The sequence below is a fragment of the Mytilus trossulus genome, chromosome 9 (genome assembly GCF_036588685.1).
Source record: "Mytilus trossulus isolate FHL-02 chromosome 9, PNRI_Mtr1.1.1.hap1, whole genome shotgun sequence".
In the NCBI taxonomy this organism is placed as follows: Eukaryota; Metazoa; Mollusca; class Bivalvia; order Mytilida; family Mytilidae; genus Mytilus; species Mytilus trossulus.
The window spans coordinates 49210596-49224109 of NC_086381.1; the positions used below are offsets into that span (position 1 = coordinate 49210596).

At 31.4% G+C, this 13514-nt stretch overlaps 1 protein-coding gene across 1 annotated transcript; it reads right to left on the reverse strand.

Annotated features, from left to right (window-relative positions):
• Nucleotides 1–2533: 2533 nt before the first annotated feature.
• Nucleotides 2534–13064, reverse strand: LOC134683964 (sulfotransferase 1C4-like). The gene is made up of 6 exons (XM_063543269.1): nucleotides 12985–13064; nucleotides 9422–9641; nucleotides 8566–8889; nucleotides 5684–5784; nucleotides 3807–3969; nucleotides 2534–2770 (listed from the first exon to the last, which is right to left on the reverse strand). The coding sequence occupies exons 2-6, from the start codon at nucleotides 9612–9614 to the stop codon at nucleotides 2661–2663; spliced, it is 891 nt and encodes a 296-aa protein (XP_063399339.1). The 5' UTR covers nucleotides 9615–9641; nucleotides 12985–13064; the 3' UTR covers nucleotides 2534–2660.
• Between the last annotated feature and the right edge of the window lie 450 nt (nucleotides 13065–13514).

Here is a 13514-nt window from a genome sequence, read left to right on the forward strand (position 1 = left end):
TCAGTCAATTAATTTGAGACATCAAATTTTATTAACTAGTTATCCCCGTGATGTAATATCAAAATGGTTAAAGACGAAAATTTTTGAATAATAAAAAAATAAACAGTATTTTTTTTGAAGATCAAAAACCATAATCATATATACAAAAAAGGCAATCAGCGATTAGACGTAAATATATCAACAATATTAACTTAAGATGAATTGATCGGTTTGTTTGTTCCTTTCATAGCGTTATTTTCATTAAAAGAAAGTCACGCAGATAAGAAAAATAACATATATTGAAAATCCAAAATATCGAATGCGGTCAAATTATAATTTATTAGTAAAAGCAAGACGCGTATTGCAGTTCCCATCTGGATCATTTAGATTCAATTTGATAAATACCTCATAAATAAGTAAGAGAAGAAACGTAATACATCTGGTTGTATTGATGTCAAGAAATAATTACATTAGATGTTTGCTTCATTATAATAATTTATTCTGATTGGCTAACTGCACAACACGTGTAAATCCTTAAGCAATTGCATTACTCAATAAAACTTTTCATTAATGATAACATGTGGTCCCACAATAAAATGCACAGGTTAATTAAATAAAACAAAATATAATTCGTGTTTTCATAATCATAGCTTTCGCGCTTCTTACAAAATGTACTTCGGTCAATGCTTTAACACCCAGATGAAGTTACAAAAAAAAGCATTCAATTCTTAATTAAATTAAACCTCGTGAATAAAAATTTCGGTTATATTTATATTTTCATGTTTACATGCGACATTATTGCATTGTGTGAACCTAAATTAGATCAAGACCTGGTAATACACTCACAATAGTGTTTGATCTTGAAGTCTGTTGTCCACTTGTCTCCGCCTTGTCGGTTTAATTTACTACGTTTGTTTACGCGGTTAGTGGGTGGTAGTATGTAGTAACCGTGGTGTGGTACTATGTATTAATGAATTACATACATTTTACGATTCTCAATATCTCAAAAAAACATTGTAGATCAGTTGTCTTTTATTAGAATTTCGTCTGACATACGTGTAATTTCCAAAGAATTTTTGAATACAAACTAAACCAGAAAGCGTGTCGAGTTGTTATTTGTCGTTATACAATTTTCATTGAACATTTTATGATGCTTAATCTATAAAAATAATTATCTTTATTCCTATCTTTAAATTGAAGCATACATGTTTTTTCTAAAAAGGTACTAGTATAGAAAATACAGGTACAGCCGAATAAGAAAAACTTTACTTTGGTGTATTTAAATATTTATAAAAAAAGCACTGGTGGAAACGTCAATTGACAGCCAGCATCAAATTGTTAAGTTATGCCTCAAGTTTGATCGTGTCAAAATGTACATTCACCATTATATATGTGTCTGCTAACTCATACAATTGCTGATTGATAACACTTTATAAGCTTTATAATAAAGCAAACGTATTACATATTATGAAACAGATAGCCGTGAACATGATCTAAACTATATTTTGTATTGTTTTATTTATTTGCTTACCCCATAATAGTTGAAATAATCATTATCCATATGTCTATGATTTCTTTAGAATGTTTTATTTTACAGGATGTCTAGTAAGGCAGAATGTCGTTTCACAAATAAATTGTCGAGTTATTTTCTAATTTCCATTATCAAAATTGGTAAAATATTTTGTATTCTTTGGATGTGATGTATTTTTGTAATGAAACATACCCAAAACAGTTAAAATGTATGTTATTGCAATTGGCCGTTTCAGAATCTAAAGCATCATGGGTAATTTCATTGTTCGTACCCCAAAGTGAAAACAACGTTACGTCATTGGTTGAATTTCCATTGTTTATAACGTTTTAAACCAATCAAAACGCTTTGGTGTACGCTTTTGAAAATATTACCCAGGATGCATTAGATTCTAAAGCTTTAATGTCTTGTTTGGTCATATACCTCTGTATCTACTGTACGTCGGTTTTTATACATTTCAGTCTTGTTATTTTTACAATCAGAATTGAACGTTCCTTGTGAGGATGCTTCCAGGAAATTGTTTCGAATGAAATATTTGATATTTTTTGTTTTTAAATTTTCTATGTCTTACAACGTTAACTATCATTACCTATACCCACGTCATTAGAGTGTTGCTATATATAAATATATTGTCTCATTGAAAATCATACCTCATAGATAAATAATAAATTAACCGTTTACAAAACTATGAATGTTTAAAATACTTAGGATTTCTACCTATAGAATAGTTAACCTAAGCTGTATCTAGCAAAACTTTTAGGAATTTTAGTCCTCAATGCTCTTTATCTTCGTACTTTATTTGACCTTTTTAACTTGTTTCGATTCGAGAGTCACTGTTGTATTTTGTAGACGAACCTCACGCCTGGCGTAAATACAAAAAACAACCCCAATATCTTTGATGAGTTTATTTGTATATGAATATGAACAAACATGATAATAATGCATGTTAAATAATGGGAATGATCGAATCCAACACCATTTGATAACAACATTTTGTTTAACATACTGGAATATATGTCGGACATTTTTTATACACATTTTCTTTCAATACATAATTGTCTTTGAAAGCACGATCGTGTGATCTTTATAAAACAAGTTTAGTATTTTATAAAGTTTATTACAGACTGAAATGAACCACGTTCCTTAGATCCTTCTATACAAAGGTCAACTTGAGATTACTGTCTTTCATTTTCTCATTGAACTGAATATCAAACTGTTCATTTTGTGCAACTGTGAAATAGTTTTTCCAGTCTCCTATTTCTCCTGAAATGGCAGTTGAAATTATTATTTTTTAAATCACTGGTGCGTTATAATTTGGCCATTGTGTGACTGTTTATTTAACGCATCATGATTATGTGACGTATAAACATTTTTGACGTCAGACACTCAAATCAATTAATGTGTTCGTAGATAGAAGATGTTGTTGTGTTCGGTTAAATTGTCCCCTTTTAAAATTGTTTTACGACGATGACTGATGTACCCATATTTTGACTATTTTATTAATTGTGACTGTTTATTTAACGCATCATGTAAATATAACGGAATTTGATGAGACTGTTATTAAAGTGAGAGGGTTAGCGCTATAGAACCAGGTTTAATCCACCATTTTCTACATTTGAAAATGCCTGTACCAAGTCAGGAATATGACAGTTCTTGTCCATTTGATTTTGATGCGTTTTGTTATTTGATTTTGCCATGTGATTATGGACTTTCCTAATTGATTTTCCTCTGAGTTCAGTATTTTTGTGATTTTACTTTTTATATAGGTACAATGTACAAATATAGGTAAAAACGAATCAGATATTTAGTAATTTCGCTGAAAGTGACATATTTTATTAAAAAAAATTCAATTACATGTAATGAATGATCTCCACCATATACAATGTTTTGACTTCTGATGTGACAGTCGGTTTGAATCTGTTTTTGAATATAAAACCGTCGATAGTATTAGTTTTTGTAATTACACATTTTTAGGCATAAGCACATCAGGTGCAGACATATGAGGCCGTACAAGAATTTAAATAGCGGCGATTGATTTTTATTTCCGATGTGAATGAAGTAAAACCGGTATACAAGATTACAGTCAGTTGTTATGCTTGGCAGGAATACTAGATACATGCCAAATAAAACTATAGCCTGTGGTGTTTGTCTATTGGGATTTAGGAATCTTAATACGATTTATTTAAACGATTTTATAGTTTAAATGGAAACTAATGTTTTTTATGAAAATCGCAAATGTACAAATCAGCCAAAAAAAAAAACAGGCGTCATTTTAACAAATATATTATATATCTCTTACCTTTTCTATAAATAAAGCCTTTGCCATCAAAAACTTGGGTGATGTCAAACTTATTTTCTTGCATATTTTTAAATGACGTTGCCTTAGCTACTTCTTCAATATGTGTCGCTGAACAATCTACACCAAGAAAGTCTGCAAGTTTCTTTATTTCTTTTACAGGATCCTGCAATAATGCAAGTAAATCTTCATTTAAAAGTGTTTTAGTACTGTGTTTCTTGTCATACTTTTCATAATGATTTTTCCCACAACTATATTTATTATTCTATAATTTTCCCAAATATATTTGTTATTCTTTATATTTCCCTAATATATGTATTATTCGTTATGTTTACATTTTCCTTTTGTATCTTTTGAATGGGACTATGTTACTCAAGATTAACCAATGTCCGTTTAGCATTCAAAGACAAAATTACGTCCCTTTATGGTAATGTTTAGAAAAAAGCATGGCAGAATCAGGGAAACGTCAAAGATCCTCCATGTGTCTGAATAAAATATTCTAACAAAGATTAAATAAATCTTTATTGTCAAAACTCTTTTCTTATTTGATTGTGCTAAAAAGAAAACGAGCGAATACCCGTTTGTGGGATTATGGAATCCTAATTAAAAGATAATCTATATAAGAATTTTCAACGTAAATTCAATGTAAAGATATATAATGAAAGATAAAATAATAACGAAAAAAAATTGTAGCAAGTTGATGATTGTATTCAACAACTTTAATGGTACCAATTTGCCTGCCCATGATGAAATTTTCGACAACAAACATCTCTGTATCACTTTTTCAGTATACCCGTGTATATAATGCAGTTTCAAATTTCAATGAAGGGATCCATGTATAACTTTCTAATTATTTAATCAGGGATTTCATAAATACAAATACCACTGTAATATGTTCTCTCTTCAATCGTACATACACATATATGGTGTTGTTTCAAAAGGGAAACCATATTTTAATTTTCAACGGTAATGTTGTTTAAAGAGCACATCAATTTAGATCCGTGTAAACTTATTGGTCATTCTAAAATGTTTGTGTAAAGTGTATACAATTACCATGATTGGCAATAGCTATTTGGCAAGTTATCTGAATTAGTATGTGCATTGATTTTCTTAAAAAATATAAAACTTAAAGACCCTGAAGCAAATTTTACCCTAGATGAACTTGCCGTACGGTGACATATAGTTGTTAACGTCTGTGTCATTTTGGTCTTTTGTGGATATTTGTCTCATTGGCAATCATACCACATCTTTTATTTATATTGGCCTTTTACGTTACCATTTGTTCCTTGTTCAAATGTGCTAGCCTTCCAAATAAAGGTAAATCTGGTAAATTTGAATAAGCCATACGGACGCACGAATTAATAAAAGCATTTATTGTTATAGTTTAATAAACACGTTTGGGCCAACATCTTATAAACCCGTCCTGAATGTTTTGGGATTATAAACATGTCGAACTTTGCCAAATTATCCTGTGAGTTAAGTTATGTGTTTGAAAGTCAGTAATTGTCATTGGTTCATATATTTTGTACATAATACTCGTAATTTAGATCCTCGATAATTTAGTTACACATGATGATAGAAATATCATCGGCTTCCTGTTGTTATTGATACAGATAATATAGTTCTTGATTTCCATGATAATTTATTACCATTTTACATATAATCCACCTAGGGAAGTCATTTGGTACCCCACCCCCCCCACACACACACAAAACACACACAAAAAAACCCACAAAAAACCCAACCAGCACCACTGTTTACAATTCTCACAACGATTCTCAAAATGTCAGGTTGAAAGATGACATTTCTTTTAACTTATTTATTGTACAGTTTTGACAGAAATCAAATTGTTTATTTGTCGCACAGCTATAATGTATTACCTGTTTCATATCTTCATAATAACAGGTATAAATCATTCCGGAAAAATCCTTCTCTGCTTGTTCCATTTCCAACTCATAATCGTACCATGCACCATATATCACTGTGAGTAATAAAACATGCACAATGTATTCATTGATTACATTTGTAATGTTTAAACTTCAATTAAGTACACGCTAAAACAAATTAAATGAATTTGTATTCATAGTAAACCTTCGGATACTATGAAGGGATTTGTACCACGAAATCAAACATACTCAGTTGACAGTCCACACGGTCCTTTTGATTAAAACATGATCAAGCTTAAGGTAAGGCTTTCGTCCTTGTTTAGTATGTATGAAACGTCTTTGCATTTCTCTTGATATTAATAATTATCGTCCTTCCCTACGCCTATATCATCCTGCTCTGTCGCTCAGTAGTTCTCGTATCAAGACTTCAAAACGAGACCAGGCATTATCAGCGACTTTACAATGTTAGAGGAGAAGTTATCAGCGACGTCACAATGCAAGAGGATACGTTATCAAGCTTGCTTTTTTCAAGCGTAAAACTGTCTTAGGGAGTGGAAAAAAGACCATTAATAGAACGATAAATAGATAATCGGTTTTTCGACGTATAGATATCGTAAAATATCAGACGCTCGACACAATGTGAAGTTTTTTTTAGCCCGTTCGCAACGCTCACTCGCCTTAAAGGTTCACATTGTCGCTATCGGATGATATTTTAAGATATCAATTTTTAGAAAACCCGATGATCTATATGTATACGAATTTGAATTTAAATGCTTACCAACATAGTGCTGTAAGATAATTCCTCATATGAATACGCAAATTATCTTTGTGCAAACAAGTTTCCATAAACAGAATAAACAAGAAGTACATTATGAAGCGGTTAGTTACTGATAAGTTTAAGTACCGAGCTCTGATGTTAATTCAAAAAGTCCATAAACCTTATAATGTATCGAACTGAAAATCGCAGCTACATGTATATAAAACAAGTGTTTAATACGAATAGAAAACAAGTGCACCTTTTTTACTTATTACAGAAAATTTACAGAAGTTAAAAGTAAAAATCACAAAAAAACTGAACTCAGAGGAAAATCAAATCGGAAAGTCCTTAATCACATGGCAAAAGCAAATGACAAAACACATAAAAAACGAATGGACAACAACTGTCATATTCCTGACTAGGTACAGGTATTTTCAAATGCAGAAATTATGGATTTAATCTATTTATATAGATTTATAAACCCCTAAAATGTACGGCTGTTGCCTGTGGTCACGTTATAATGCCAATGTTGAATGATTAATTGCAGCCCAAACAAAATTGGTAAACGTGAAACTAACTAACTAACACTTAATCATAAAAGACGCAAAAAAAAAGTTTTTCAGCCACGAAAAACATAGCTTAAGTCTATGGAAAACACAAATACGTCCCTTGATTCTTGAAAAATAATAATGCACGTTATTGGATATAGGAAGATCATGGTCAAGGTACGAAGCCTTTCTGGTGCAAGAAAATTGATACCGTTATTTTATTACTACCACTGGGTCGATGCCTCTGCTAGTGGACTATTAGTCCCCGAGGGTATCACCAGCCTAGTAGCCAGTACTTCGGTACTGGCATGAAAATACGGATTTTACGTGTTATTAAAATTTGCTGTTACAAAATATTAGAAATTATTATAAATTAAGGAATGTATCTCCCTCATGCAAAGCTCTGATTCCTTTCACGGATTTGGCTATACATTTTGGACCTTTTGGATTATAGCTCCACATCTTTAATATAAGCTTTGGATTTCAAATATTTTGGCCACGAGGATCACTGAAGAGACATGTAATGTCGAAATGTACATCTGGTGCAAGAAAATTGGTACCGTTAATTTTATTACAGAGAATTGGCTTACACCGAACAGCAAGCTACACATGCCTTAAATATTTGTAAACACATTCACACGGGAAAACCAACGTTCTAATCTATGTAAAAATGAGAAGCACTTATGAACCACATAAACAGGTACAACCACTGAACATCAGATTCCTGACTTAGGGTAGGTGCAAACAATTGAAGTGGGATTAAAAGTTAAAATTATACTAAACCTTCTCCCTTTTTTAGCTCACCTAGCCCAAAGGGCCAAGTGAGCTTTTCTCATCACTTGGCGTCCGTCGTCGTCCGTCGTCGTTAACTTTTACAAAAATCTTCTCCTCTGAAACTACTGGGCCAAACTAAACCAAACTTGGCCACAATCATCATTTGGGTATCTAGTTAAAAAATTGTGTGGCGTGACCCGCCAAACAAACCAAGATGGCCGCCATGGCTAAAAATAGAACATAGGGTTAAAATGCAGTTTTTGGCTTATAACTCAAAAACCAAAGCATTTAGAGCAAATCTGATGTGGGGTAAAACTGTTTTTCATGTCAAGATCTATCTATTTTCAGATGATTCGGACAACCTGCTGTTGGGTTGCTGCCCCTGAATTGGTAATTGTAGGGAAATTTTGCTATTTTTGGTTATTAACTTGAATATTATTATAGATAGAGATAAATTGTACACAGCAATAATGTTCAGCAAAGTAAGATTTACAAATAAGTCAACATGACCAAAATGGTCAATTGACCATCTAAGGAGTTATTGTCCTTTATTCTCAATTTTAAACAATTTACATAAAATTTGTAAATTTTTACTACCGGTAACTACTGGGCCAAGTTCATTATAGATAGTGATAATTGTAAGCAGCAATAATGTTCAGTAAAGTAAGATGTACAAACACATCACCATCACCAAAACACAATTTTGTCATGAATCCATCTGCTTCCTTTGTTTAATATTCACATAGACCAAGGTGAGCGACACAGGCTCTTTAGAGCCTCTAGTTTGTTATACTTACATTTGCCAGCCATCCATAAATCAAAGAAATCATTCCAGGAACCATTGAAATTAATGAATTTATCCTTTGAAGCGTGATGATAAAATGAAACACATACATCTTTTGGATTACGAACAATGTGAACTATCTTGTTCTTCTTCTCAATGTGTTGTGAAGGCAAGTATTTGAAGCTACAATGTGTGTCAAGTATTCTTGGTGACGGAATACTGTCTAAAGATGACAAATTTCCTATAGCTTCCAACATGACGTTAGTCTTAGCACCCTTTTCCAACTCAGTAGTGTTTCTTAGTAGCATTTGCATTATTTCGTAAACCCAGTGCGTACCTATAAGTAAAAAACGCAATACTTGAAAACACCATGAAATTTGAAATGTATTTGAATCTTTATTCCAAAAAAATAAATCGACGAATATTTACAATTCAATTCGTAAAATTGTTGTATGTTTGCTGTTTTTTTTGTATTACGAGAAGAATCTCTTTTATTTGAAATGCCCAATAAAAAAAAACAACAATAAAACGACCAAACTGAATGGCCGGCATTCATACTGTTCCATGATGAGCCATATGTTATTATGTCATCAATTTATCGCAACTTGAACACATAATATCACTCAATATGTTGTATCTTATAAACATTGATATATGCCTTCTTTTCTCTGGTGCATCATGTACTTTTATTACAAATTGTTAAATAAGCGGACGGGGGATACTAGTAAATAAATTACTCATACAGCAGTAGAAGTGCTAGTAGAAGTGAAACTTGTAAGACGTCCTCATTACTTAATTTTGCTTTTTCATTTGTAGTCCGTTTTCTGTGTGTTGTTTTAAAATGTTATAATATTTGTGCTGATTATTACCTGATTTGCAATGCGTAGCTAAAAGAATGTCTGATTCTCTTGATTTGAAACTCATAATATCTTGTATCGCTTTCTCTGCTCCCTTTTCTCTGAATGGAATAAATGAAGGATAGCTAATTCCGTCCCACTCCGGCTGGGGAACTGGTTCTAATTTCTCCATCATTGTTTGCATGTCTTCTAATTTCATCTCCATTTAATATATGGTGGCTATAAAATTTAACTGGAATGATAGATATTAAAATTTACAAAAAAATATTGTTTTTCTCTTTTTGATCTTATTGACGTTTGACGTAAACATTCAATTTTAAGTATTTCAGAAAAAAAGAAACATTAAAATTTACGATTGATTATGTTGTCAAACGAATTGCTCAAACAATTTCAAATTAGAATAAAATGGTGTGAAAAAGTATGACAAAAAAAATATCCCATGCATATTCAAAAACGGAAAAAAATTACACAAAAAATACAAATTAAAATCGAATGCTATTGATCAATAGAAAAAGTGGTAAAAAAACCTGCCATATTCTTAACTAAGTACCGACATTTTTAAAAGACATTTAAAAAAAAAAGAAAATGGTGGATTAAAACAATGCAGATAGATATCAGAGAAAAACATCTGTAAAATAACGATATACAGAACTCTGCAGAGAATTAAGGACAAAAAGTCCACCAGTCATGGCAAAATCAGAATCTCATACACTTCAAACGAAAGGGAAACAGTTGCTTTCCACGTGTAACAAATGGTGGATTAACCTGGTTTTACTGTCGCCTAAAATTCCATTATATTGACAACAATATGTCAGCAAAATAAAACAGACATACAAAGTATAAAATGATACTTATTGAGGTAGACCATTGAATATTGAGTTAAACTCTTTATCTTTCAATCAATATAAAACAAAATTAAATCTCAACAAAAAAAACCAACATTTTCTATAGACAAAGAAAAACAACATGTTCTATAGACAAAGAAAATTCAACTAAGAAAGGACAACAAAAACTTTTTATTTACATTAACAGAATATCACGAAGGTTAGATGTATAAATACCTAGCAAAAAAATTGACGAAACGCTCAAGGTTAAAACTAATTAAATAAAAACGTTGTTGATGATATACAACGTTTGCCCATACATTTATGAAGTTTCAGAAAGTCTTAGTAGTAGCTGCACAGTCTTTAATACCTAATAAGTGGAATAAAGAATATCCAATATTGAGGTGAGGTTGCTATATTGCTGCTAATGTGGTGTGTATAAGGGGGATGTTATCAATTTAAAACCAAATTTGTCGCGTTTGTCATAAACTCTGCCACTAATATTATCGCTTGGCCCACGAGTTTCACCTGCAATACTAGTTAATCTTACAGTTAAATTGTGTCATAGGTACATGAGGAACTTATTTGTGACGTCATAAATGTAGGTAAATTCTATTTAAACATTATAGTTGTGCATAATTTGTCAAATGTGATGACAGTTGTATGAAAGAATCTCCTTAAACTTCCCTACCCCTCCCTACCCTTCCTTAAACTGTTTTCGCAATATGATATTCATATAACACATTTGTCACTTTTCTGCCAAATTGTAAATTGGTAGAGGGTGGTGCCACATATGAAATCATGAAAAAAGTCCACAAAGGTGACGAAGGTGAAATATTGACTATAATGTAATATTTTTTTCTATTTCAGGTATTTCAGGGATATATATCATATATATTACATGAATTAGGTACGTATATATGTGTATCATACTTAAAAATAAAACAACTAGCAATACATATACATCAGAATCCCTTATACAATGAACGTCTAAAAACACTTTATGTGGCCGTTTAAAGCTTTCCTGTTTATTTCTCGTATCATTTCATTTTAATTCAAATTGATGGGATAAAAGGTTGACGGATGTTAACATTTTCGTTTGATATAATTTTAAAAAAATCACAAAATGCTGTGGAAAATAATGATCTTCAATAAAAGAACTTCAGAACAAAAACAAATAGAACCCAGAAATATATAGGCGCAATGTTGCATTTTATGTAAAAAAGGTAACATAAGTGTACCGGTGTTAAGAAGTAATAGATCAATTGAGAGAGAATAAAATCGATTTACAACCGGGAAAAACATATCAACTGTAAAAGGAAATGAACACGAAAAAGGAACAACAGAAACCCTGAAGTGCAACAAAAACAAACGCAAACATATACAGAAACGAACTATTTGATAACACTTGCCGTGTTTCTGACCTGGTCCTGCACATGTTAAGAAATAATGGATGGTTGAACTCGGTTTATTGGTTAGCTTAACCTTCCGCTTTATTTCAACGATCGATAAAATGACACTGCGTGACAGAAATACAACACAAACACGAGCAAGAACATAAATTCCCCGAGGCAATCACAAGCGGAGTAGCCAGTACATCGGTACTGGCGTGAAAATACGTATTTTTTGTGTTATTAAAATGTGCTGTTACAAAATGTTAGAAAAGATTATAAATAAAGGAATGTATCTCCCTCATGCAAAGGTCTGATTCCTTTCACATATTTCGTTATTCTTTTTAGACCTTTTTGATAATAGCTCTTCATCTATAATATAAGTTTTGGATGTCAAATATTTTGGTCACGAGCATCACTGAAGAGACATGTTTTGTCGAAATGCGCATCTGGTGCAAGAAAATTGGTATTGTTAATGTTATTACAGAGAATAACATCATTTAAACCGCAGAACTGGAACTAAGCTTACTCTATGCATGTATGGACGGAGACAACTAATGTTAACTTAGCCTATGCTTGCATGGACTAACACACCAAACTTAGTCAATGCATGCATGAGTTAAACTATCTTTAAATAGACATTTAAAATTATTCAATTATTCAAGCAGACTTTTGATTAAGTAAACTTTACTTGCCTTCGTCCTTGCATGCTCTAGGTAGCTTAGTTGCCAACTGTCTATGTTAGCATACCATATAAAAGTTTAGTCATACTATCAAGTGTTTGAAATTTGTTTTTTAAAGTAAATTATAATGCACAATATAACTTTTAATCGCAAGAAAGAGGTTGAATATGAATGATAGTTACATTAAGATCACTAAAATAATAAAATTAAGCTGTAAAAAGAATGCAGATTTTCTAAACATGATGTTTATTTCCAGATTTGTTTAATACCTTGTTCATAATGCTAATCTAAATATAATCATCTGTAAGTTTTCACTACAGTGAGTGTAAAATTACCGATCAAAATTTATGGTATATATTTAAGGTCCTTTGTTTCTGTATTCCTTAATGTTAATGTCATCGGTTCGATCCTTTATACTCTTTGTCCACTGATCTCTACTGAAACTTAAATCCATAACATATTTTAACGTATTTGCATTTATTTTGGTCTATATGCTTAAGTCCTATTTATGGACGTATATCGTAAATTCATCATAAAAGAGTATAATTGTTCACCTGTTTTTGGACATCAAATTTGCACAGTCTATAGTTAATAACTTAAACACAAATTCTAAATATCAAAAATAATTTAGACTTGTAAGGAAAATGTGTTAAAAGTCATGATGAAGCAACACTCACCGTATATGTACTATATATCCGACGAGTACAATTGATCAAATTTATTTCAAGATACAATTTATACTTTCTGTATCGATCCACCTTACGGAATGATAAAAGAAACGGGTTTAAAATCTAGTACAACAACTTTAATGTCACAACGTTCTAAATATTTTAAATATATGGTGTTTGAATTTGTTAAATCATGAGTTCAATTTTAGAAACTGATTTAAAATTTGAAAAAGGGACGAAAGATAGCAGAGACACAGTCAAACCCATTAAACATGTTAAAAGAGAAAAAACTATAAACGCCATGGCTTAAAATTAAAAAGGCAAACAGACAAACAATATTACCCATGACTAAATATTGTAAACTAAAGACTTAGCAACACGAACCCCACCAAAAACTAGGGGTGGTCTCAGGTGCTCCGGAAGAAGAAAGCAGTCACATGTTTCATAGAGATTAATTTTTTTAATTGCTTCATTGATATTTTCACAAAAAATGAAATAAAAGCACTTGTATCAAAATATCAATCAAATGCAAAAATACG